The sequence below is a fragment of the Anser cygnoides genome, chromosome 16 (assembly GCF_040182565.1).
Source record: "Anser cygnoides isolate HZ-2024a breed goose chromosome 16, Taihu_goose_T2T_genome, whole genome shotgun sequence".
In the NCBI taxonomy this organism is placed as follows: domain Eukaryota; kingdom Metazoa; phylum Chordata; class Aves; order Anseriformes; family Anatidae; genus Anser; species Anser cygnoides.
The window spans coordinates 16070683-16096744 of record NC_089888.1 but is presented as its reverse complement, the minus strand read 5'-3'; the positions used below and the strand labels follow the sequence as shown (position 1 = coordinate 16096744).

Sequence of the window (26062 nt, the reverse complement as noted above, 5' to 3'; positions counted from 1 at the left end):
GCTGGCCTCGGACCGGGCGGCAGGCCCGGGGCGTCTCTAGGAGCCGCGGGGAGGAGCAGGGGTGCGGGGGGCCACAGGAGAAGGCTGCTGGCCGGCAGGCGTGGCGCCCGCGGGGAGGCCTGCAGCAGCGTGGGACCGTGGGCGGGAGGAGGATCCTCGCCCGGGGCGTCGGGGCTTCGGGAACCCTTGAGGCACCCCTACGAGGTGCGGGGAGCCCCACAGAGCCTTTGGGGCCCGAGCGGGGGGGCAGGAGCAGCGGGGAAGGCGGCCGCGCCCGGAACGGCCGTGCCGCGGCGTGGGGCTGCCCGGGCGCTTTCGGGGAAGGACCGGGCGGGGAGGAGCGGGGCAGGGCCGCCTTTCTCTGCGGCGCCGCCCGGCTGTGGCGGTCGCGGCCTGCCGAGCAAAGCCGAGCCGTGCCCCGCCGTGCCCCGCTCCGCCCGCGGCCGGGCCATGGCGGGGCCGCAGCTGGACGCCGAGCTGGCCAAGCGGCTCTTCTTCGAGGGCGCCACCGTCGTCGTGCTGGGCGTGCCCGAGGGCACCGAGTTCGGCATCGACTACAACAGCTGGGCCGTGGGCCCCCGGTTCCGCGGCGTCAAGATGATCCCCCCGGGCGTCCATTTCCTCCACTACAGCGCGGCCAGGGGCGCCGGCAGCCGGGAGACGGGGCCGCGGGCGGGCTTCTTCCTGAGCCTGCAGCGCCGGGAGGTGCGGGTGCTGCGCTGGGACGCCGGCAGCGAGGCGGTGGACCTGGCGCCCCCGGCCCCGGGGGAGGCCGAAGCCCTCAGGGAGAACCTGCAGGAGATGGACAGGTTCCTCGGGCCCTACCCTTACGAGACCCTGAAGAAATGGATTTCCCTCAGCAGCTTCATCAGCGAGCCGGTGATGAGGAAGCTGCAGCCGGAGAGCGGGCAGATCACCGCCTTCTCCGAAGTGCTCCCGGTTGCGGCAGGGAAGCGCCCCGAGGACCGCGCGGGGCAGAACCGGCCCCCGTACGACACGGGGTGCAAGAGCTATGCCGAGGGCATGGCACGGCTTCCCGAGATGAAGCCGAGGGCTGGCACCGAGATCCGATTCACGGAGCTGCCGAAGCAGATGTACCCCGATGGAGCTACTCCAGAGGAGATAACCAGGCACAGCATGGACCTTAGCTACGCTCTAGAAAAAGTGATTGACCAGCGATATGCCAGCCGGCCTCAGGATTTGCTCGGTGAGTACAGAGTATCCCGCTTAGGCACTTACAAAAAATGAAGTCGTCTCAATGTAAAAATGAGAGCCCCAGCACGAAGCCTTAAGTTGTTGCATGGACCTTGTTCACGTGTGCCCTTTTAACTGTGTGACTGCGCGGGATGGAGGAGGTTTGGGGGGGCTGCAGTCTCTGCAGGGCCTGTACTATCAGCAATGGTACCGGGGTGTGAGTGCTCGCATTCATAGTGTCTGTAGCTGCTGATTGCCACGTTTGCTTCTCTTGCTCCTGGGTGCTGCACTAATACATTTAGAGCCTGGATTGCCTCCCATTAAGTCAAAAGCATCCACCGCAGCTGGCTGTGGTTGGGGGGCACTGCAGATCCCCCCCGGCAAGCAGGCACAGCATGCTGCTGCTGGTGCGCGGGTACCAGCCTGGCAATTTGACTATGAAATGATTTGAGGACAGAGCCAGCAGGGTCCTGGGAGCATTGAACAGGGCTGAACATTGCAGTTCTCAGATTCTTGTCCCCTTCCTGGTGGTGCGCTGGTATCGGTTCACCAACAGGCACCAGCAGGGAGGCACGTGGTGCACCTGTACTGGAGCTGCGCCTCCTGGTCACAGCGCTGTAATTACTGGCTAGCCTTCTCTGACAGCTTGTGATACAAATAAATGTCAAGTCTGTGGCAGTCCCGGGGGTGCGTTCAGTGGCAGCATGGACAAAGGACATGAGACAGAGCGTCAGGATTGCTGAGCTTTGGAGTAAGCCTTTGTTTTTCCCTTCATCCATCTTTTCTATATTAGTGTTATATAGTTCATTCTTTATCAAAATTGTTGTAGACAGATTACATCAGAGCTGATTACATCATCATATGTTAAGTTTCCCAGAGCCCTGGGAAATGGAGACACCATTTTTCTGGCTGATGCTAGGCATCCAGTGAGACCATGTCCTGGCTCTTAATTCAATGATCGAAAAATATCCATTAATGCACGGCTCACCTCTTCCAGTATTCCAGCACCCTTCTGCTCAGAGGCATTTGCACTCCTGTATGGCTTTAGAAACCCAGGCGCAGGAGGAACAAATGCTCGCAGAGTACCAGCCGTGTCTGTTTTTATAATCATGTATCCTGAGTGGTCTTAAGAACATGGACGACACTGGAAGTCCTAAGGTAGCTCTGTACTCTGATTCCCAGCAAAGTCACTCTCCATAGACGATCATTTGAGTTACAACGAGCTCTGCACAGTTATGCTAAAGCTGAAGAGCAGAGCATTAGGAAATAGCATTTGGAGTATCGATTGCTGTTAGCAGAATCGCTTGGTGGGCAGAATGTTGTTTATATGCAGAAGTTAAACCCAGCATCTGTGCAGTCATTTACAAAGCTTTTAAGGGGACGTGTACTTTGGATATGCTTTAACTTATGTAGGTTTTATTTTGTTTTCCTCGATATGTGCAGCTGAGTTGCAGTTTGCTTTTATCTGCTTCCTGATTGGGAACGTATATGATGCATTTGAACACTGGAAAAGACTCTTAAATATTCTGTGCCGTTCTGAAGTTGCCGTTGGAAAGTATCAAGACCTTTACACCAATCTCATCTTTGTGCTGTATCACCAGCTCAATGAAATCCCATCTGATTTTTTTGTGGACATCGTCTCCCAGGACAACTTTTTAACCAGCACCTTACAGGTACGTCTGTGACTATCCCTTGAAAAATGGGAGCGGGAGGAGAGGGCTTACAGGACATCAGAGCAAATTCAGGGAGAAGCTTCCAGAGGAAGTAAGCTGCCGGTGAGCTCCGTCAAAGATAGGGAACGTGTGTTCTCTAAGGACACCTATGTTTTCTTTTACTTTTTCCCTGTTTTATTTACACAGAAATGCCACTTGCTTGTCATCCCCGAGCTTGATCTGATGATGAGTTTAAAGTATTGATCTTTTGCCTAGAAGAGTTTAATGTATTATCGATTTGAGTTAGTCCACATGCACAGAGGCCAGAAAAGTGAGGCAGTGAGGTGAAAGGCAAATGAAGATAGCTACAACACAGACTGGGGACTGTGTCTGTTTTGTTGTTTTCCTTGCAAATAATGCTGGAAGTCACCTGGTACATTAGCACAGTTTTAGAGTTCTGGAGCGGCTCATCTAATACAACTGGATTGTACCAGCATACTTTTTCTAAAAATGATTCGAGCTTTTAGCTGCATTAAGCTGAACAACTGTGAGAGAGGCTGAGCAAGTGTAAGGTGATGTCTGTTGATATTTTTTAATGTATTTATTTTTTAGATTTTCTTCCCCCAAATACCATTCATTTAAAGAAAAGGAAAGAAAAAAAAGTGAAGCATAAAAGACTGATGATGATAATTTTTGGTCAGCTTGAATGGTATGCTTAGCATGCAGATAAGTTGAAGTTAAAACTTATTGAGCTTAGGGCATTGATAGTATTTAAGAGGCCTTGCCATTCCTGCTAGCCTTATACAAAGGTGAAGGTTTCCTAGAATCAAATTCTTATTCATAGGAAATCTATGGTTAGTCCAAAATGTAGAAATACTCTGCTATACTGAGGTGGGCGTGAGCAAACCTATAAACCAGCAGCAGTAAAGCCACTTAACTTCCACTCACTTTAACCGTGCGAACAGATCAGCAAGTAGACAGAAATTTTATATCTAAGAAAAACTTAGATTTTAAAAAAAAAAAAGCCATAACCAAATACACTGGTAAAACTCAGCAATAGAAACTTAATCCCAGCAGGAACCAGTAGTAAGTTATGTTAGAGATGCTTGTGGCAAATTGGTATTGCATTCTCCTTTCTCAGGGAATGGCTTCTTTTCTCTAGCTGTAACTCCAAGATCCTGCTGTACATTTTGGGGGGTGGGGGGGAGGAATAGGTGTTAGTTTTTAACTTGCTGGGTAAAGTGATATGGAAGCATCGCTTTAATCAAGTGACTGACTTCACTTGACCCCACTAGAATTTTTAAGAATTCAGATTTACAAAATTCTTGTGTGTGTGTTTTTTTCCTATTTTATTTTATTTTTGTTGGTGTTTTTTTTCCATCCCGTTACAGCACTGGAAAATCTGCCTCTATTTGCAGCATACTCACCGAGCAACGCTTAGCCCTGTGAAGTTACAGCAGTAGAAGGAATGTGTCAACCAGCCATTCTTTCCATCTGATGGAAATTTTGGAAACATTCTGTCTTGCTGGTTCTCTTTCCTTTTTGGGCACCTGAGTATTGCATGCCCTGCGATTTCATCCGTCTTTGCTTTTTATGTAAGCTGATGCCCTTAGCGTGGCTGTGTTGGCTTCAGTGATCACCATTAATCCCTAGCAGGAGTCACCACACTCTTAGTAATGAAAAAGAAATTTGCCTTACGGTTGAACTGAGCCTCTTCTTGCTAAGAGTCCTCTGCGTCCCTGCTCCTGTGGGATTTCACGGATGTGCTGAAACAGTGCCAGGGACTTGTGTTACCCATTCTCTTGGTGTGCACAGTCATCAGCGTTAACAGCCTTACCTGGATGTGGGCAGGTGGATGGAAGTGCCAAATGGGAGAGGCTGGGGGGTGTTATCTGTGTGTTCAGCTTTGAGTGCAGCGATTTTATCTTTAGAGTTTGATCTAAAGCAGGAAGAGTGCAGAATAACCTCCATTGAGTATTGCAACCCTGACAGTGTTCAAAGAAAGAAAGATTGATGAAATAAGTAGTTTAATGTGCAATTCGTTGAGGAGAAGTGGGAGGTATAATCTTTTAATCTTTTTTGTCGTAGCGGTCTTTCTGTGTAAGGGAGCTGTGTTACCACGAGTTAGTTTTACACTACAACAATCAGGGAATGGGCAAATGATCATAAGCAAAGCAACAAACTTTGCCGTTCATTGTCAGTGTTTTATGCAGCTGTCAGTGGGTCTCTTCCAAGTAAGAATTTGTTTTTTTCCCCAAGCAGTTTTTCCTTCAGTTCCATTGTGCGATGAAATTTTTCTTTGACTTTGAAATATAAATTTCTTCCTATGGAAATGAACTCTGGACCACACGTTCGGTGTAGGATCAGAAGTGGGCTGATGTGAGATGGGATTTCGGGCTAAATGCCCTGTTTAATCATACACAGGTACTTTAACTCGTAAAATGCCAACAGAAGGCTGTGAATTTATGAAAAGTTTATAGATTTGTGCGTGTTTGAATGGTGGAGAGGAGCCACCCTCAAAGGTTATTCCAGATTTCAGTGCCCTGTGCTGAAATGTATAGCTGTGCTTGGAATAACTGGACTTTTTCAAGAGAGCTCCCATTCCTTTCTTACCTTCAAGGCATTTTGTTGCATTTCCTCTATGTTTCCTAAGGTGTTGATTATACAATATTGCAGAAATATGCGGGGAGATCTCGTGGTCCATCCAACCGTGAAAAAAATGGGTATAATTACCTGTTGGCCTTGTTGATTCATGCTGTAAAATTGCATATGTGGCAGATAAAAATTCAGTCTCTTTTTTTTTTTACCCTCCTGCTCTGCCAGAGGGTTTTTTTTGCTCACAGTTAAGCATATTTCAGAATTCTGCAATACATATTTAATAACACATATATACGTTTGCTTGAAACAAAGTTTCAGTTTCCTCAGTGCAAATATTTCTAAGGCTAACTGAGTGGAATACAAGCAGAACGTCTGTCTGTCTTGGCTGTGGGATGAGAGACAAAGTGCAGGCTTTGCACTTAGGTTGCCCCAAAGCTGGTTTCCAGGATGTCTGATCCTTTTCCAGTGGACCTAACTTTAAACTTTACCTGGTACACACTGTTGATGATGCACAGTTTGTGCCACAGCTGAGTTCTTACTGACATTTACTCTGTTCTTTCAGGTGTTTTTTTCCTACACATGCAATGCTGCCGTTGAAAGGACCCTGAGGAAAAAGGCTGAAAAATTCAAGGCTCACCTAACGAAGAAATTTAAGTGGGACTTTGAGGCAGAGCCTGATGACTGTGCTCCTGTAGTGGTAGAATTTCCTGAGGGTGTGCAGGTGGACTAAGCAAATCACCCACTTAAAAACAGCTTTTTTAAAGAACTTTTTCTCTACACCCTCTTTAACTTTTCCAGCTTCCTAAAGTCTGTTTCTGCAGCTAATTCCTCTTTATGCTGTAGAAACAGATGTAGAAAACACGGAAGGAGGAAGGATTCGTCACCTCATGAGAAGATCAGAGTTACTGGAGCTGTTTGAATATAGTCGTATGGATGCTTTGGACACTTTGTTTCTGTTTTCTAGCTCTTCTGCAGCAACTTCTCATTCTGTACTGAACCAACTTCTAGATCCTTGGTCTCTTCTGTCCTCCTGGACCGGAGGTCACACCCAATTCAGACAGAAACTGCATTTAACGCTTGGAGCCTTTACCGATCCTGTTTGATGTCTCAGGAGTGAGGAGTGGATGCCCACAGTAGGTCATCACAGCTTTTTGCAGCCTGAGCCCAAACTGTGAATGGAGAACTTCTGCTTTTCTAGGCTTGAATTACAGGAATATAACCTGAACTGTTTCAAAACTGTTGGAGACTTATGCTGCTTACTGTGATTTGTTCCCCTGTTGTGGTGGAGGACTCAAAGCCACAGCAGAATTCAGGCCCATTTTATACCACTTTTATACCGCTAATACTGAGATAGATTTTCTTCTAATTCTGTTGAAGCTTTTGTATTTACTGCAGATGCTCTGTTTAGCATCAAAGAATGTTAACAAAGAATGTTAAAAGTTTGATAATTAGAAATATAATGACTGGACAATAGTCACACAGGTTGGAACAGAGGAGAGCCAGTTTGAGATAAAAGGTCAGACTTTCACGTGAACTGGACACTTCTGCTTTGTTGTGAACAGAAATCTCAAGTGCTTTCACAGGTGCCCAAGGTAGGCTGTAAGAAAATTCTGTGGGGCTCATTCAGAGCTGCACAAGGATTTAGTCTTGTAACTTGCTTGTTACTTTCTTAGCTGTTAGACTCCTTCAGGTATTTGTATGCATGTCTAACAAGATAACATGCTTGTTAGTCTGTAACATTTAAAATAAATTTTACTTTCTTGGCCTTGCCTACAGAAAACATCTGTACAAATTTTTTATGAGTTATTTAGCCCAAGCTTTTAGTATTATGACACTGGCCTGTCCCTCGCATTGGGATGTCCAGTGTCCCCAGAAGTAGCATCACAACGGTATCCGTGGCATCAAAGGACAACTCATAGTGTAATGGTACATGGCATGATGCAGAGATGTTCTGGGAAGGGGGTATGTGGTGGTATAATCAGGAACTTACCACAGGAATCAGCTGTCAGAAGCCTTCGTGTGCTGCTTCATTACCATTTCCTCACTTTCCTCGTGGGCTTCAAACTCCATTACTCTGTTGTCTTTATTTATCCATTTTAAATAGACTCAGTATTGACCGAAGGCTCTTAGGGGAGGTTACTCCGATTTGGTGAGTGTTTTGTTCTTAAATCTTTCTTTACATGCTTTTTTGTCCTTGAGATCTTGTATACTGTATGACTGTGCTCTTCTCCTGCCTTGCTCTTTGTTTGCTTATATCCACAGGGAGTACTGTCTTCGCAGTTGCCATTTGGACAAATAATTTGTAAGGAGTGTTCCCAGATTTGATGAAAGATGCCTTTCAGTTTGTTGGCTCTTTGCACCAACCTGATGACTGGTTCTGTTGCTTTGGAGCAGAACAGCGGTTACTGATGCAAGGAAGCAGCAAAGGTAGCATGGAGCCCGGGGGCCTTCCTGTGGGGAAGGGAACCAGGAGGATTAGCGCTCTGGTTTTCCTGGCTCAAAACCAGCCTGTCCCAGCAGTCTCAGTGACTCTCAGCAGGCTGTCCTGGCAGTGCTCCCACTCGTTTGATGGATAGGTTACTCTGAGCGTGTCTTAGGCAATTAATTATCGGTTTTTGTTTTTGAGACTTAACAAAATATGTAAGAGCCAGATTCCTATAATGAACTACACTGTTAGCGACCAAGAACAGAAAATGTAATTGTCCTTCCATTGTGCTTTTTTTTTATTTTTTCTTTTTGCAAGGTTGTAATAGGGAGAGGTAATATCTTTAATTAGACCCACAAAGCAGGTGGGGAAGAAATAGGCCTTTGGGGACACTGTTGTTAGATGTGGAACAGAAGCAGTGAACGTTCAGCTAAATACAGGTTGAGGTCAGGTGCTCAGAATTCACCTCTGTTATGTGAATCAGTTGCATACGTGAGGGGAAGAGGGAAGCTGGCACATACAAAGCAACATATGTTGGTTGTTGGCAAGGGGAGGGGGGTCGTAAATCTGGGAGGGGAAAGAGGAAGGCTGTTATTCTTGTCGAAGTCAGCAGGAAGGAGGATATAAAAGGAAAGTTGTAACGTGTAGTGGAAGAAATATTTTCTTGCCTTTATATAGCCTGAGGTGATCTGTTGCTATGATAACGCTACCCCTTCTTTCCAGCTAAGACAGATATAATAATCTGGAAGCAAAAGAGAGATTTGTGTGTGTGTGTGTGTGTAAATATACATTACTGCAAGCTAATGAAGTGTAAGAGGTGATGTCTGCAACACTGAGTCAGCAACGAATTAGGGTCAGGCTGAGCAGCTTCTGGTGCATTGTGAAATAGCACTGATGTGTGAGGTATGTTGGCTTTCTGTTTATGTGGAGAGTTGTCCAGCTGCCAGAGTTGTGCAAATGAGGCAAACTGGTATTGTTTCAGTCCTGTGACTTGTGCTTGCACTGCAAATTGTCTTGAAGCTTGGACTCTGCCCAGTACTGGGCGAGGCTAATCACTTACGGATCTACAATGGCATGAGCTGACCACTGGATACCCTGAAGATGCACTGCAGACCACGTCTACAATGCAAAGCTCACTGTGATTACACTCAACCCTGGGAGCCACCATTCTATTTTTTTTCACTTTACTCATAGGCTCAGCAACGTTAGCCAAACCAGAGTTTTGAGACTCGGTGATATTTGTTCTGTTTGTGATGGCCTCTGTTCTCCTGCACCACACTGAAGAGAGTTGCTCCTGTTTCATCGACCCTGCAAATTCAAAGATGTGAAATGATCTAGCTGGGGCTGGAGAAAGCTGCCCTCCCATCCCAGTGCTGTGGCACATCCTTATTTCATTGGGAAAAGGAATGGCCAAACCTGCCCTGCCAGTTACTGCTGCTTCCTTTGCCATTTGACCTCCATCTTTCCCGCTGTCAAAAAGGCAGATGGACCATTTCCATCTGTTTTCAGGTGGGCTGCTGCTGATGACTTCATTGTGTCACCAGTGAACATCCACAGTGTAGTTTCGCAGTTTAAGTTGTTTTCACATGGGAACTATCTCACCAGTGTTTTAGCTCCTGTGACAGCAATGCTTGCAGACCTCGAACAGCACCAAGGCCATACAGTGTTAACGGTGTGCAGACAGGTAGAGGCGTTTTTGTCTTCTCAGTGCAAACTGAAGATGAAACTGAGCAGATGCAGAAGCTGTAGAAAGCGATCACTGACACTGCATAGCTTGTTAGTACTGTGTTTTTAACAATCTTAAGTGAGCTTAGGGTTGTTTATTATTTGAAACAGCAACTCTTCCTCAGTCCTTTTTATACTGCTTAATGGTGAGTTGAATTTTTAGTTCTTTTCTGAATGGTCTCTTATGCTAACTCAAGCTTTTCTGTGTATGTCTTATTTCGGTTAAAATCTTTTCTGTTTTTATTAGGCTATTCTATTGTTTGTAAGTGTTGTACCCTTATTTTTCTAATCCAAAAATAACAAACGATAGATACCCATTTGTCATTTGTGCCTCTAGCAATTAGGAGGAGAGAGAGATTTTTGTGTATCTTGACATACATCACCTTTGTTTGGAGCAACGTTTATTTCTGCTACTGCTCAGGTGCACCTTTGACAGCTGGACAAAGAAAATGTCAGCTGCTGTTGATGGAGCTGTTGGCACTGAGCTTCTGGAATATGGAAAGAGATGAAACAGAATGTCTTGATCCTTTCCTCTGAAAAAGGAAATAACCTTCCCCTGATACCGCTGTGCTTTGTCCAGCAAAGCTATGGCAGTGGTTTATTCTGCAGCCCTGTTACTATAAAAGGGATGTGCTGTGAATGGCCATTCCTTCACGATGTGGTCAGCTACTTCATAGCTATTTCTGCTCCCCCTCAGAGAATGTACACCTCCCGTCTTCACTGCGTGCAGGCTGCTGAGCAGACTGGGAGCCTGTCCCACTGAGGTAAGTGTTGTACAGGCCACAGAGTGGAGCTGAAGTACAGCTGGGAGGATGCTCCAACCAGCGTGGCCGAGCCTGTAATTAATGCAGAGGAGTCATTGACTCTGCGGGGGCCACTTTAAGAGAGCATAAATGAGCTGCCAGGCAGCCTTACTACAAATAAATAAAGTCTAAATGGGTTAATCAATAGGAGGAAAAATCCATATACACAGACTTTCAGAGCCACTGTTTTGGATTCATTGGGTGTGCTTCATCTGGCTCCGAGGGCTTTGCAATTTCAGGAGGAACATGCTGCTGTCAGGGCGCAGCAGTTGGTGCAGAAGTGGGTCGTGCAGCTGTAGCACTGGGGCAAGGTCCAGACCTTGCAGGCCTCCAGCAGAGCTTGGCTTACGCTCCCAGCAGCGCTGGTCAGCTGCAGTTTGGAGGGCCCCAGGGGTTTAAGCGAGAAGGCTGTGCTAGACTCGCGGCATGTTGGTAAGCCCCTGCCATGCCTCAACTTTGGGCAGGGAAGAAGTGAGGTGGAGAAAGAATCACACAAGGGTTAATTGTTCGTCTCAGGCCCATTTGTAGGGATGTGACAGCTGTGCTGGTGGCCTGGCTGGCCATTCCCATGTCCTGCACCTCCTCCAGCAAACGGGATGTGGATCTGAAGTGCAGAGAAACTTCCCAAATTTCACATCTCCAGAGCCTTAACACTTGAATTTTTTCCCCATCTGCTTGTGAGCCTGCAGCTCAGTCACAGTGGTACGGGTGCCCTGCAACACTACCCTGCCTAGAGAGAGGCACTAGTTAGCAGGAGCACTCTGCCCCACACCGGCAGTGTCCCTTTGTTCATTTGCTTCTTGCCAGGGTTCCTCATCTTGTAAAAGTCACGTCTCTTCCCACCATAGCCATTAAAAATAATTCAGTAAATCTAATGGGACTTGCGAAGGATGGGTGGTGAAAAATGGGGGCAGTCGGAAGGGAGTGGGTGGGTGTGAGGGGGGGTGCCCCAGGCCTCCTGGGGAGCGGAGGAAGAGGAGCTGCAGCTGGAGATGCTGAAAGCCTCTGTGCTGGGCTGGAGGTGAGGGACAGCCTTTGCCTGGGGCACGTGCAGGACTTGCCAGAACGGGAGGTGGTGTTATCCTGGGCTGCAGTTTTCATCACTTCCTTTCAAAGCTGTATCTAGCAACATCCGATTTATTTAGGAAGCTGAGGTTTATTTTAAAAGCAAAAGTTGCTATTCCTTCCCAGCCCTTGTCACTATGGCTGAATTCTTAAGGATGAGAAGACAGCAAAAAAGTAATTACCATGATTTTTATAAAGCAAGTTTAAACCCTAATACAGATGACAAACTTCAAATTTAAAGGTATTCATAAAAAAAAAAAAAAAAAAGGAAATGGTCATTTGTTTTTAGATTCAAGACTCCCTGATTTCTGTCTACTTGAGGAGCAGCTTTACGGGTGAGAAAGAGCAGGTGGAATCCAGAAAGGCTTTGTCCGGGAGGAGCTGCAGTCTCACAGGAGTCTGCTGTGGTCTGGAAATGAAGGACGTGGAGGATGTTGCTATCAAAAAAGCGAAGTTTGGAGAAGACGTTCCCTCTCAGCATTGAAGTGTAGGCACTGTTTTGTCCTTGCTTTGGAGGTATTGAATGTTGTATGAAATCCTGTGATAAAAGAGCTGCTTCTTCTGCCTGAACGCAGAATTTAGTATTCTTCAGGAATCACGGAACAAGTGCACTTGAGCAAGCAGAGAGATGATGGTGTTTGTTCAGAAAGGATCTCCAAGGAAAATGGATTTCCTTGAGAATCTGACCGGTTTAATCCTTTTTTGATTTTGCTTTTTTTGGGGGGCGGGGGGCTTTTCGTTGGTTGGGTGGTGGTGGTGGTGGTTGTTTTTAAAGATGCTATCTTTGTTTAGATGGAGTTCTGTTAATTGTTTTTGGGAGTCTGTGTTGGGCATCCCAAGCTTACAGAACAACAGTTTTCAGTGAAAGTGAAGGACCTCTGACTGTCTCCATCTTCACAGGTTTGGCACTGGATATTGCAATTCCTGCACGCGTGCTATATGAACAATTTTATTTGGCCAGTCCATCCTTGTGGTTTAGGCACTCAGCAGCTCTGGGTGCTCACATAGCTAGCTAGAGACCATCCTGCTCCGGCCAGTCCAAGGAATTGGTTGTACTGGGAGTTCTTCCACGGAGTGCTCCCGATCACTGGGTGCTGGTGACATATTCTGTGTTTGTGCTGGGCTTCCTGCCATGAAGGCGACGCTCGTGCTGGTGCTGAGGCCTTGCGTTCACATGCTCATCTGGAAGGGGCGGCCTGCTCGTGGAGCCTGCTCGCAGGAGCAACAAACCAGACTTTGCACCAGGCTGTTCTGGGACACCCCGCACTTTGGGGACAGTTGTTCCTTCAAAGCAGAGGCTGACTGTTCCCAGGCACAGGAAGGTGAATTATTCGTTGAATAGGGTTTTCTCAAGGACTTTAAGCATTTACAATGATGTATTTACGTTAATGATTACACCCAGTGCTGCTTGTTGTTCTTTCTCTGTGGGAGCCCTTGTGCCCTGGAGGCTACAGCGCGCTGCTGGTCCCACAGGGGCTGGGAGCTGGCTCCCCCCGAGGGGGTCCCGCTGTGGGGCAGGGCCGCTGGCAGGGCACCCCTGCTGAGGCCCCGAGGGGCAGGGCAGCGGGGAGAGGTGGGGAGGACAGTCCCAGCTATGGTCTCTGGTGAGCTCAGCAGTTCAGCCGATCGGAGGGGAGTCCCGAGGCCTCGCTGACATTGGGGGGGCTCAGCTGGCAAGGGACCTGAGCCCAGGGGTACACCAAAGGGGGCAAGGAGGGCCCTGGTCCCACTGCCCTTTGATGCCCGTGGGCCTGCGAGCAGCAGGGACGGACTGGTGGCCATCACATCACTGGGGAGGGGAGACGACACAGGGCTGGGTGCCCTGTGGAACACGTCCTGTTTTTGCTAAGTGCGGTCCCTTGTCTGATGTTACTCTTGTTTGTTGTTTTTTTTTTGTTGTTGTTTAAAAAAAAAAAAAAAAACAAAAAACAGCCACTTTAGAATTTAAAAAACATCACTTGAGAATCTGCTGATCATTACTGTGAGCCTTACAAACTGGTGAGAGACCTTCTGCATGCAATCCAGCAGGGACCTGTTAAGCACATCATCCAGCGGTGGTGTGTGACCCCTTGGGGCCTCTTGTGGCTTCATTTCATTAGCAGGGGATCACCAGGGAGGGCTGTGCGTGTGTAGTGTTGCCAGAAGTTCACACTGCCTAAGTGTGTTCATTTAACGGGCTTACTTTCTTAACGAGACCAATAACCAGCGTGATCTAATGTTTGTTTGGGGGCTCTTGTGCCCTTTATTCCTCAGCAGAAGCAGACAGGTCAAGAGTCCTCCACATTAGCAAGATGTTCCGCCTTCCTTTTTATCCACCATTCCCTGCAAAGATTCTTTAACACTCACAAAGAAAATATTATCTTTGATTTACATTTTTTTTCACCTCTTCCTTTGCTTCTTCAGTGACAAAGCACTTATCTGTGCTTCAAAAGGCTGGCCAACTTCTCTTGCCATGTCAGGGGTCCCAGTCCAATTCTAACACGACTGACTCCTTCTGCCTCTCCTGTGCTGCAGTACTGAAAGGAAACTGCAGTTTTTGTCTTCAACCAGCTATAAACCTTTTTTTTTTTTCCATGTTCATCTCAGGTCACTACTCAGTAAATCTCAGGTCACTACTCAGCATCTTTTGGCTGGCTCTGCCTGTGCCACTGCGCAGGTTCCCCAGGCGCTGACTGAGCAGCCTGTGCAGCACACAGTTATGGAGGTGCAGATGCTTGCAGAGCACAGCTGCCAGCCCAAGTTACCTCTGGACCTTACCCTGGCTACTGCAGATGCCTCTCAAAACCTTCTCTCTCCCTCTTGTTGCATGGTGGGTGAGCTCAAACCTGCGTTGTGTCGGCTCTTGCAGTGAAGGATGGAGGTGCTATAGAGAGGCATGCCTGGGATGAGACCTGTGGCTCTGCAAGAGCTCAGCATCTGCAGCCAGCCCTCTATTCTCTGAACACACACTGAACGCACTGGTGAGCACCTGTGCAAGGGGGTCTGGGGGGAGCTGCCACCCGTGGGGGACCTGTGCTGGAGCAGTTTGCTCCTGGGGGATGGACCCTGTGGTACGGAGCCGTGTGGGAGCAGTTCTGGAAGAGCTGCTGCCTGTGGTCAGCCCCTGCAGGCTCAGTTCGGGAAGGACGGCATCCCGTGGGAGGGACCCCATGGGGAGCAGGGGCAGCGAGTGACCGAGAAGGAGCAGCAACTGAAGAAGTGCTGCTGACTGACTGCAGCCCCCATTCCCCATTCCTCTGCAACACTCAGGGGAGAGGAGGTGAAAGAGGGTGGGTGGTGGGAAGGTGTTTATAGTTTGCATTGAGTTCTTGCTGCTCTAGTCTGTTATCAGTAGGCAATAAATTATATTAATCTCATTTATTGCTGAGTCTGTTTTGCCTGTAATTGGTGAGTGATCTCCCCATCCTTATCTTAACCCGTGAGCTTTTTCATCTTATTTCCTCCCCCTGTCCTTTTGAGGAGAAGTGAGAGAGCAGCCTGGTGGTGCTTAGCTACCCCTTGGTGTTAAACCACCACAGGTGCAGCAATCCTTCCCTGTGTCCTGGTGGTTGAATCACCCTTTTGCTGGGTAGCAATTTCCCCGGGGCCAGCAGTGCTTCCACCCCTGGACTTGTTCCCCCCATGGTGATTCTCCATGCAGCTGGCAAGTGCTAGTGTATTGGTAATGAAAGCTTCAAGAAATATTCTCTCTGTATTCTTATGAGCAAGAGGAACTAGTGTGGAGGACAACAGGAGCTTGCTGCTGAGGTTACTGAGGCTTTGCAGCAGCTGCAGTGCCTGGCCTGAAGGGAAGTAACCGGGATCAGAATAACTCACTGTAGCTAGAGGCAAGAGGGCTGGTCCTGCCTTTCTCCAAACTGCTCTGACCTCGGATTGTGGGTCTGTTCCATCCATGGATGACAGCCAGTGACCCCCAGCTTTGTTTCTTCTCTCTGCGTGTTCCCTCTCTCACAGATTTTTCTCTTTGGGCAGATATTTTCTCCCAGGCAAGTGACAAGCTGCTCACAAGAAGGTCAGACGCAGGGAGCCACACATCTCATTAGCACTGACGGCAGAGCCCAGCTGCTCTGTGCACAGGCGCCCCGTGTCACCTGAATGCTGGCCCAGCATTGTCACTGGAGCACTGCTCCCCCGACCCTCCCTGTGCAGGAGGGTGCAGGGGTCCCGCATTGCCAGACTCAGAGCTTCACATGGCCAATGTGGGGCTTCGGTCTTTCCCTGAAATGAAGCCTGTGCCACGTGTTCAGCGACCGCCAGGTGCTGCAGCTACGGGGCTGGTGTTCGGGGAGATGTGGGTGGGAAGGGGCAGTGTGGATGGCTGTCACCAGATGTCTCTGTCTCTTTGGGGACCTTCCGGAAGGCTCACACCCTAGCTGCAGGAGATGGCCATTTCTGTGTCAGTTCCTTTCACTTGACCTGGACCTGGAATCTCGCTCTGAGAAGAAGAAAGCTGGCTGTGTTTTACAGCCTTTCTCTTTGACCAGTGTGTTTTCCCTCTGGTTATAGATGTCTCTGGACTGTCTCCTGCAGACCTGTGCTGGGCTAAGTGCTGTACACCTGCAGATGTTATCCACCCGTCTGGGGCTGGCAGGCTGCAGCTGAGGAGAGGGCTCTGGCACCGTATGCATGGCTGTGCAGGCTGTAGTAACAGTCTTGCTGAATCTTTATACCTCAGCACCAAACGAACAGGCCTAAATTGATGTAGGAAGGCAGAGATGAAGATGCTATTGAGCATCCTTGTGCTGGCACATCTGCTGGTGGCTGGTACAGCAGCTCCCTTTGGTAAAACCCAAGGTTCTCTGTGCTCCTCTGATTGGCATGGCACAGGCTGCTGAGGAGGACGGGTTTGTGCATGGCTTTGTACAGCCCACAGGCAGAACCTGCAACATCCCTGGCCATGAAAGAGAGTACATCCTGGCTTTGTACATCCGGTTCTCAGGCAGCCAAAGGCCCTCCTCTAGCCTGAGCCTGGATGGGAGCAGAGGTTCAAGGTGCAGAGATGGCATTAAGCATTAATTAAGCAATTAATTAATTAATTAATTAATTAAGCAATGCTTTCTCCAGAGCTGTGGCTTGCAGAGAAGGGCAAGGAATGCTCTTGCCCTGAATAAGGTTTCCAGCAAACCACCTACTGGCAGTCCCTGTCAGGGTGTTTGGCATTGTTTCCCTGGGGAATTTCTGCCTTTGCCTGGCACCAAGAGAAACCTTGAGAGAGGTTTGGCTCTCATGGAAGTTGACAGCTTCAAAGGGAGAGTTACATGCTCTGAGGAAATGGCTCTTGTAGTGAGCGTGGTCTGGTGGGGAGACTGCTGAACTGCGGTTCCTCCTGCACTTCCCCAGCAGATGTCTATGCACCCAAGTACTGCCACTACAGCACCTTATGAGCTTGTTGATGAAGGAGGACCCAACGGAGGGTCCTATGAGCCTTGTGCTGTTGACCACATCAGGCCACATCCAGTTTGCTGCTGTGTTACAACCCCATGCCTCATGTGTGAGACCATGGAGCACCCATCTGCTCTTCCCAGGCTGCTGTGGACTGCTCCAAGCGAAAGCATCATGTTAACACTGGGCAGTTGCCTCCCACACTCGACAAGCAGGATGTATCCGCACTTTAGCAGAGGAGCTCACTGGTGCAGGGTGGTTGTGTACACAGCATATGGGGATACTGAATGCCAAAGGCTTCAGAGCTTCCTGTTGCACTGAAAACAGCAGCTCTGCAGAGCAGTGTGTGTGTGCAGCCCCTTGCAGAGCAAGCCCTCTCCTGCTGGCAGTGCCCTGGCGTGGGGCAGGGGCTGGGCAGGGAGCTAGTGTTTTGTAGGAAGTGTTCAGATGAGATGGCAGCTACCTTTCTGTCCCAGCTCCATGCTCAGCTCCTCCTTCTTCTTTGCAGCTGCAAGCCTCAGCCAAAGTTGCATCTGGCTACAGGGCAAAGCTGGTACCCAGCTGTCTGTCCACGGGGCAGTTGATAGTGCCGAGGTACACAGCATGACATGACAAGGGCCCCCAGGCACACTCAGCACCATTGTGGCACTGGGGTGCAGGAGGGAGCAGCTGGTAGCTGAGGGCTGAGGCTGGTGGTCAAGCCCTGACATCTGCCTCACCCCTCAGCCCAGGCATGCTCGTAGCCCGAGGCACCTCTGCTGGGGCTCCATCCCCTGCCGCCTGGTGCTGGGAGGCTGCATGCTGGTTCAGCAGCCATGCTCACCTGCCTTGTGCAGCGGGAGAACAGTGGGTGTCCCCGTCCCACGTGTAGCAGCCCCGGGTGCAGAGGCATTGAGGAATGGGTAATCACTGTGCTCTGTAAAAAGAAGCAAATGGAAAGAACTTCTGCAGAGAATGTAAGCTCCTGGGGAAGAAATAGTTGCACTGCTCTAACCACACCATGGGTGGCCGTCGTGTACCAATTGATCCCTTCCTTCCCAGTGACCAAGGGCAGGGCAGCCCAGGGCTGCTGCTGGGGGTACACACATCCCTTTCCACCATGAGGCCAGAATGGGGATCTCCTGCCCCTCTTACCCCTGTGCCAGGCTGCCTGGGATGGACAGCTGTTCTCAGGAGGTCTCCAAGGGATCCCAGCATTTGGAGGATTTCAGCTCTGGGTGACTCTGGTCCTCAACTGCCTCCAGCAGCTCCCATGCCCTCCGCTGGCCATGCATCAGCCTGGTGCAGCTCACATGGGCCTGCCAGTGCTTCCCCATCCCTCTGCTCTGTCTGTCTGTCTCCCACTCAGCCAGAACCTCAGTGTGATCCCAGGGCCTTCAGTGGGTGTTACTGGCTGTGCCCTTGCTCTGCAGTGACAAGACTGACGGGGAGAAGTGTGGGGATGGTGGTGTGTGCCTGTGTCTCGGTAGCACCATGTCTGAGAAACCAGAAAGGCATGGGGAAGAGGTGGGAGCTGGGGTAGACAGAGCTGCTGCAAGTGCTCCATCACCTTGAAAGCATTCTTCCAGTCAGCATCTGATTTACTCATGTTGTAAAGATCAGAACTATGAAAAGAGATTTGAAACAACTGGGCAAATACAGTAATATATCTGCAACCTCTGGCTCAGGAAATGACCCAAATCTGTCTGACCAGGGAGAATCTAGGTGGTACCCATGCTCTGGGTCCTTGCAGAGAGGAGTCTGTGGGGTCTGCAGCTGACAGTGATAAGCCCTTGTCTTAAACTACTGGCTGTGCCCATGGGAACTAGTTGAAAAGTAGGGCTGCTTCTTGAGCTGGCTTGTCCACTTTGGACTAAACAGATTCTTCTAGATGTGTCAGTCCCACATGTGCCTGTCCATCCTCTCTTCATTTTCTGCTGCTTAATCATCTCTTGATGCCCTTCATCACAGCCTTCTCTTATCTGGAGGAGCACCTGGGAAGAAAGAAAAAAAAAAAAAAAGGATCTGGAATCCTTGTCGCTGAGGTCAGGGACTGCCTGGCCAAAGGGGTTGTGCTCAAAATGTGGCACTTGATGCTGATGCACTGGTGGGGATGAAGGTGAGCAGTGGAGGACAGGCTGTGGCTCTCAGAGTGCTCCCTGCCCACATGTTGCCAAACATGTTTGAGGAGGGGCTGGTCCTCCTAAGCTTTGAAGATCTTTCTGTGTCTGCCCATCCTTATTGTGGGTCAAGCAAGGAGGGAACTCCAGGGCCCTGACGTGGCCTCCTGGCTCCAGCAAAGCAATGAGGTGCTCCTGCAATGTTTTGCTCTCCATATGGAGTGTCCTGGTTCTGGTCCCTTGCAGCTGCTCATTGGGGATATTGCGGTAAGGTGACAAAGACCCCAGGGGCCAGGGGTAAGGGTAGAAGGTCTGGGAAACACAGCTAAGGCTTCTCCCAGTTATTGCCACATTGTCAGGCTAAGAGAAAAGATTTGTACTAGGGGAATAAATGAGGCTGTGGAGTTTGGGAACTGGAAGAAAATGAGCAGAGGAAGTACTGGGAGCTCAGGGCGGTGGGTGAGCAGGGGCTACCTGGCCGTGAACTCATGCTCCTTGCAGCAAGCTGGGCAGGCAGCTGTGAAATGGCAGTATGCAACACGAGCATCTGCCATTTCCTCTGCTCATCTGGAAGAGTGCAGCTTTCAGGGGGAGCTCCAGAAAGCAGCCGATGGCCTCCCTGTCCTGGTGAAGGCATGTCAAGCCAAGCTGCTGCCACAGGCCGTGGGGCTATCACAGCCAAGAGTGGAAGGGAAAAGAGCAGTTGGAAGCCTTGCAGCACAGCCTTGGTAACCTGGACTGAGTGTCCATGGTAGTGTCTTACCCCGGGCACACAGGCCTGGGGAGCTCGTGCTGTGCAGGGCATTTGGAAGCACTTGGTAGCTGACAGGTACGAGGTGGTGTTGCTCAACTCATTGCAATGCGATTTGTCTGTCTTGTACTGAATGAAGCACAAAGCTGCAAGGAGCTTCCTCCCGGGGAGGACACACTGTACCAGAAAATCCTGTGCATGGCCTGATAATGATATGATATGATACAATTTTGGTTCATATGAGCAGCAACAAGAGACAGGAGCAGAATTCAAAGAGCCAAGCACCACAACTGGGAGGGAGCTGTGGGAAGGAGATAGGGAAGAGTAGATCCAGCCTGCGACGGGATAGTTGTGTCTAGCTTAGGACTATGGATCTGTCCATCCCTGGGGGAGGATGGGTGGGCAAAAAATGGCCTTTTCCTTTCCCCTCCACCTGGTAGAGAAAGCCTGACTTTGGCTACTCTGTCACCTTTGCTGGAAGGTGGCAGTGATGGTGTTTGTTTGCCCCTCTTGTCTGGAGTCTGTGCTCCGTTGGCAGAAAGGGATGAGCTCCCCATGTCTGGGAGCATGTTTTCATTTTTGCTTCGGGTTTTGTTTTCTTAATTGGATGAAGCATTTTGACATGCAGCCACCAGTTCTGTGAGCAGGCTGCTGAGGAGACTGGCATGCTCAGGGGAAGCTGGCTAACAATGCAGGGAACTGCACAAAGCTTCACTGGGGGATGCCTCATGCAAATGCATAATGTGCATAATTTACTGGGCCTTTAATATTAATGATCAACCTAGCCTAACCCCTTGTAAAAACAATTAGCAACAAAACTGCCTCTGCAGCTGTGTGGATGTCTTGTTCTTCCAAAGGCAGCAGTGGGGCTTTTCCTCCTCTGCTCCGTTTTGCCACTTGTACTTCTTCCCAGGTCCTCCCCTTGGAGCAGGAAAAGGAAAGAAAGACAGCTTTTAAAAGCGCCACACTGCTCTCCAGGGCCATCAAGGAGCTTCTCCTCTATCTCTGAAGATCAGCACAGCCCCAACGATTCCTTGCCCAACCTTTCCTTCCAGACATGGAGAAGATTTCTCAAGTTGTGGCACTATCAAAGTTTAGGAGAGGTTGGCAGTGTGGAAGGAAATGGTTGGAAGGGAGGAGACTGAGGAAAGGATAACACACCATCTGCTTTTCAGCCTGCCTTCATACCCCAAAGGAGGCAGGCAGCCAGCCCAGGCTGCGGCTCACACGCCCCTTGCAGCATATTTATGTGTCTGTACACAAACTGCTAGAAGGGCCTGCAGAGAGCTCTGCTGTACAAAAGCAGGGTTTTGGTGTCTCCCTGTGCTCATGACAACATTTTGCCTCTGTCAGAAGGACTAAAGGTGAAGAACCCACGGCCTCTCAGCACTCCTGCTCTGACCTTCCCTGTCATTTCCTCTCTGCAGACAGCATGGCCTTTTTTTTTTAAAAAAAAAAATCTTGAATTGTACAACACCGAGCAAGCCTCCCAGTTTGAGGGGTTGGGGTGCAGGAAATGCCTTCTTCTTTAATAGCTGCACTTAAGCAATCTTTCCTTCTAGAAAATGGGAGACTGAATGGAGAGCATCAACCCATAATGCAGCTTTCCTTCTCCTGCTAATGCTCGGTCGCTAGTGAGGGGGGAAGCACAGGCTCTCAGCTCCTGCCAACCAAGTGATGCACTGTCATTAAAGCTCTGAAGCAGGAAAATGCTTAAGCGTATTTTTGAAGTGCCTTCCAGAGCCTGGAGTGAAATCTCACAGCTGCAGCACAAGGCTGAATCCCACCAGGTGCTTGGAGGAGCTCTCCTAGCCCTGTTCTGTGCCTGTGGGTTGAGAGCCTGTGTGCCTCCTCTCTGGGCCTGGCCAGCCTGGAGATCAGGCTGGGGGCCTGCTCTGCTCACAGGGGCAGGTGGTGGCCCTGGAGCTGTGGGCAGGTGGCTGCATGGTTCGGTCTGGCTTGTGTTTCCCTGGCAAAACTGACCGTGCAATTGGGCTTCTCCATTTGCCTCCTGAAGTTCTGAGACATGGTAGAGGGCACATTTGGACTGGGATGGTCCAACCTGGTGATCTTGCAGAGATGTTTTACCTTTCATTGAAAAAATTAGGACTACCATATGCCTCCCACAACAGGACATCACTGGGATGTGCTGGGGTCCCAGTTCCCACACCTGGTGCCTGGTGGTGATTAAATTCACTAGGTGCTGGAGACACTGCACAAGGCTGGCAGGCCAGCACTGGACCCGAGTGGGAGGTCCACTGGGGTGCTGGGGGCTGCAGCAAGCCCAGGCCAAGGCTCTTCGGGGGTCCTGACTCAGAGCTGTATGGCTGCGCTCAAATATTCCTGCTCCTCCCTGCCCTCTTCTGCCCCTTTGGGCACAGCCCTGCTGCCCTGCTCCCTAACCCACAGCTCCAGCCCCCCACAAATGCCCTCACTGCCATGGAGCAGGGCAGGAGAGGAGGGGAGCAGAGACGGGGCCAGCGGGGCACCCCCTTTCTCACCACCCCTGTGCCAATGAGGGAGGAGCACTACTGAGCTGGAAGGCATTGCCTCTCTGCCCAGCGGCCACATTGCTTTGCTCATCTCTTCTCCTCCCTGCTGCTGCCATCATTTGGCTGCTTTTTGTAGATGAAAAGTGGCCTTTAAAATATAGGACAAGGTCACCCTTCCCTTCTCACACAGCAATAGCAGTTCTGTGCAGCTGTGCTGTGATGCTCAGTAACAGCAGCTTTGCAGAGGCACTGCCTGCAGGTGCCAAGTGCCTGTGGGGACGCAGCCAGCGGTGACACACAGCCATCAGCAAGGGCAAGAGCCGGTGCTGCTGGGGTGCCCTGCTCCTGTCCCACCACTGTGCCCATCCAGGGCAGCATTGTGCTGCTGGCCAGAGGGCTGGGGCTGGCATCCAGCCATGCCGCCGCTGTTTCAGAGCGGGCTTCTTTGCATTGCACATCCCCTACACCCCCACCACCAGCCGTGCTTCAGCACGTGCCATCAGCCATGCTAAAGCCCTGCTGCCCACCCTGCAGTGAAGATGCCCAGTCCTGCCTGGGTGTCTGCACAGCAATGGGACTGTCGGATGGGTTCATGGTTGCTCCTGGGCCGGTGTGAGCTACTGCAGGTGGAAGTTTGTTGCCTTATGAGCAGGAAATGTTGCTTGCTTGCTCCTTCTGGCACTGCCAGTGCTACTGACAGCTCTATATGTTCATGGTGCATCTTGGTGGAGGAAACAGCATGCCAGCAGTCCAACAGGCGTTTGCAGAGCTGATGCCTTGCAGACACAGAGATGTTACCAGAGTCAGGTGGGCATGTTGTGAACATTCATGAACAGTGTCAGAGTGGGACCCACGGGTGCTGTCTGGGAGGGCTCATCGGTGTCCGGCTGTCCTGAGCCCACTTTATTGCACCTTTCTGCTCATTGCTCCTAGACGTTGTCCTCTGAGTCCCTAAGCCCTCCGTGGTCCGGACAGTCAGTATTCCAGCCTGCTTGACCCAAGCTGAAGTGCGCAAATGAACTTCCTTGGGAGCAGTCCAAACCTGGAAGTCATTTGCCCTCCCTCCAAGCATAAAGAGGTTGAATATAAAGAGGCTTATTATCTCAAGGGGAAACAGGACTCTAAGTCAAGGACTCCCAGAAGCAAATGCCGAGCAGTAGCAGCCTTTCTTGATGTGAAGTTTCCTCATGCCTGTCCTTGATGACTTTCCAGGTGGATGCCAGTACTCCCATAGTGCTTTTAATTAATGGAGAATGATAAACCGAATATCCTGGCCAGCACTGTGTCTGTGCAGTGCCCAGGGCTGTGCAAGCTACTGATGGTTGTTCTGTTTCCTTGTGCTGCTGCATTCTGCCAGGATCTAGCTCACTGACTGGAGTGCCTGAGGCCCTCAGAAGAAGGCAAGTTGCTACCCTGGGTCTGGGACCCTCCCGTTCCCCAGGGTGCTGCAGGGCCCTATGGGGAGTGATCCAGAGGTGGAGGAATGGAAGGCCAAGGGCAGCACTGGCCTGGGTGCTCTGTGCACACTTTTACACTGAGCTGTTGGCTGGGTGCCTTCTACCTGCAGACCTTCCATAGCAATCTCTTGGCAAAGAGATGCTATCGCTGGAGAGATGTGGCAGGTTGTCAACCCAAAATAACCAGATGGTGTTGTGCCTCTGAATGGAGGACAAGGTGGACCTGTAGCTCCCAGTGTTCTTGAATTGAGTTGTGTCTGAAGGCCTCCTTTCGACTCTCTGACTGTTAGTGCAAGGCTCAGACATTTTATGCCAGCTCCTTACCCAGGGCAGGACTGGCTCGGTGGCTCCAAAGCACCACAAGAGCCGAGCAGATCCACAGTCACCTCATGGGTGCAGTGCTGGAGGCAGGATAGAGCTGCTACAGGGGTGTACTTGGTCTTCTGGCCAAGCTCAAAAAGCTCTTCTTGTCACAATAGCATGACAGACTATGGTTTTGTTGTCAGGGGCTAATATTGTTCCCAGCCTGATTCCTGAGGGATGGAGTTGCTAGTGCAGCAGACCCTGGTGCCATGTCTGCACATCCCAGAGCTCAGGGCAAAGGGCGAGGTGGGGGTCTAGCTCTTCTGGTGCTGGAGGTTGTGCATGCTGATGACAGCACCCATCTCTTGTGCAGTCAGGTTCCTTCCCGCACATGCAAATCAGATTTGCTGTAACAAAAATACTGGCTCTGCACATCCAGTGTGGCTGTCCTGTTCATGGACCTAAGCCTCTGAGTGGTACCAGGTGAAGCATCCAAAGGGTTGGTCTTTCTTCAGCAGGAACCTCCTGTGCCTGTCTCTGGCTGAGACTGGGAGAAAGGCCCTTTGAGCAGAGCCTGTCTGGGAGCTCATGGAAAAGTCCTAGGGATAACTGCCCTTGACAAAGGGCTGTCTAACAGGTTCTTTGCTTTGTGCACTTCTCAACAATGCCTCTTGGTCCTGTGGCCCAAAGGCACTCACTATTTATATCTTTTAAAGAGGAGAATTCTGGATTCAAGATTTATAACTCCATTAGTGTATTTTGTTTATTCACTTACTGAATTATACTGAGGTGTTATAAGTGTCCATCTACCTTTTCACTAAGGACATAAGCCCACTTGAAAGTGTGCTAATAAACCGCTAGTTTATTAGCTCCCTTGACAGTGCATAAAGCTGTCTTCTGTTAGTGTGCACCATGATGGGTATTGACCACCTGAGCCAGTGGTCTTTGGGTTGTCTTACAGCTTGGGCTGTGAATCTAGCTGTGGAAAGGAAATTATTAGCTTGACCCTTCCCCACCCTCTTGTTATCTCTTGACCAATCTGACTTTGAAAATAACGGGGTTGGACTTGATGATCCTTTTGTGTCCCTTCCAACTTGGGATATTCTATGATTCTAAGATAACAAGTTTGGTGTCATACCAGAGCCTTGGATGGTATTTGTTGTCGCCGTGGAGAGGGAAGGACACATCTTCTTTTGCCTGCTTGTGCTAGGTGTGTCTTTGACACCTCTTAGTCTTGGCAATTGCAAAGAACAGAAGAGGCTTGGAAGATGCCTCTTTGAAACCCTAGTGCTTTCAAAGTGAACATGCTGATCTTTTGCGTGGGGTAGAGCTATACAAAAACGTCTCTCATCCACACTGTGCTCACTGGACTGGTTGCCAGACAATCATAAGGCCAGACTGGGGTGTTTACATCTTCAAAGTCAATGACAAAGTGCTTTCAAGCTCCTGAGCATGCAAGTTCTGAGATCCCATTTGGCACTCAGATCTCTGACTGATATCTATCAGATCTCAAACTGGTGGTACCCAGAAAGACTTGTCTCCTCAGATCCTATCAAACTGGGAGCCATCCACGGGTTAGTCAAAACAGCAGTCTAGCCCTTCATATTAGTATTTTGGGGGTAATCTCCGAAAGCATTATAGATACGTTAGGAACAGCCTTTGGGTTTTTATGGAGCACTACCTGTGGAGCATCTAGTACTTGACATGGCGATGATGTAAACTGGCTCTCCTGAAGGCTTAAGCACTTCTCAAAGACTTAAGCAACTTGTCCATACCTTTGGCTTCAGGCTGAGCTACAGCAGAAAAGAATAGGCAAGATTCAGACTGGGGTCCTGCCTTCACTGTGCTGGAAGCTCTACTCATGCAAGTCCCAAGGGTGCTGATCAAATCCATAACGGAGGTGCAATTGTTTGGTCTTTCAGGCGTGCACTCACAGAGGCTCAGATCACACTGAGTGCGTGTCCTGTCCAGTTACACTGTCCTTACCTACATCTGTTTGGCTGAGTGAATTCCAGATGTCTTCTTTGAGTGATCACAATAGCATTTCACTGGCTGAAGTCTCTAACCCTATCTTTGTTCAAATAAAACCCAATAGTATTCAGGGTTACAGAATCAC

The 26062-nt window shown here is 49.7% G+C and overlaps 1 protein-coding gene and 1 long non-coding RNA gene across 2 annotated transcripts; both read left to right on the top strand.

Annotated features, from left to right (window-relative positions):
* The first annotated feature begins 271 nt into the window (after positions 1–271).
* AAR2 (AAR2 splicing factor) lies at positions 272–7215 on the top strand. Its single transcript, XM_013195941.3, has 3 exons — positions 272–1207; positions 2638–2867; positions 6007–7215. Exons 1-3 carry the CDS (start codon positions 451–453, stop codon positions 6172–6174), a joined length of 1155 nt encoding a protein of 384 aa, XP_013051395.2. The 5' UTR covers positions 272–450; the 3' UTR covers positions 6175–7215.
* Positions 7216–7599: 384 nt separating this feature from the next.
* Positions 7600–12353, top strand: LOC136786523 (uncharacterized). Its single transcript, XR_010825392.1, has 3 exons — positions 7600–7871; positions 10292–10358; positions 11752–12353. It is a non-coding gene; the product is annotated as an uncharacterized lncRNA (long non-coding RNA).
* Positions 12354–26062: the final 13709 nt, after the last annotated feature.

Excerpts from the sequence above, each read along its gene's own strand:
- AAR2 (XM_013195941.3), top strand. The coding sequence starts at position 451 with ATGGCGGGGCCGCAGCTGGACGCCGAGCTGGCCAAGCGGCTCTTCTTC. Across the intron at positions 1,208-2,637 it reads CCGGCCTCAGGATTTGCTCG|CTGAGTTGCAGTTTGCTTTT; the intron begins GTGAGTACAGAG and ends CGATATGTGCAG. Across the intron at positions 2,868-6,006 it reads TTTTAACCAGCACCTTACAG|GTGTTTTTTTCCTACACATG; the intron begins GTACGTCTGTGA and ends CTGTTCTTTCAG.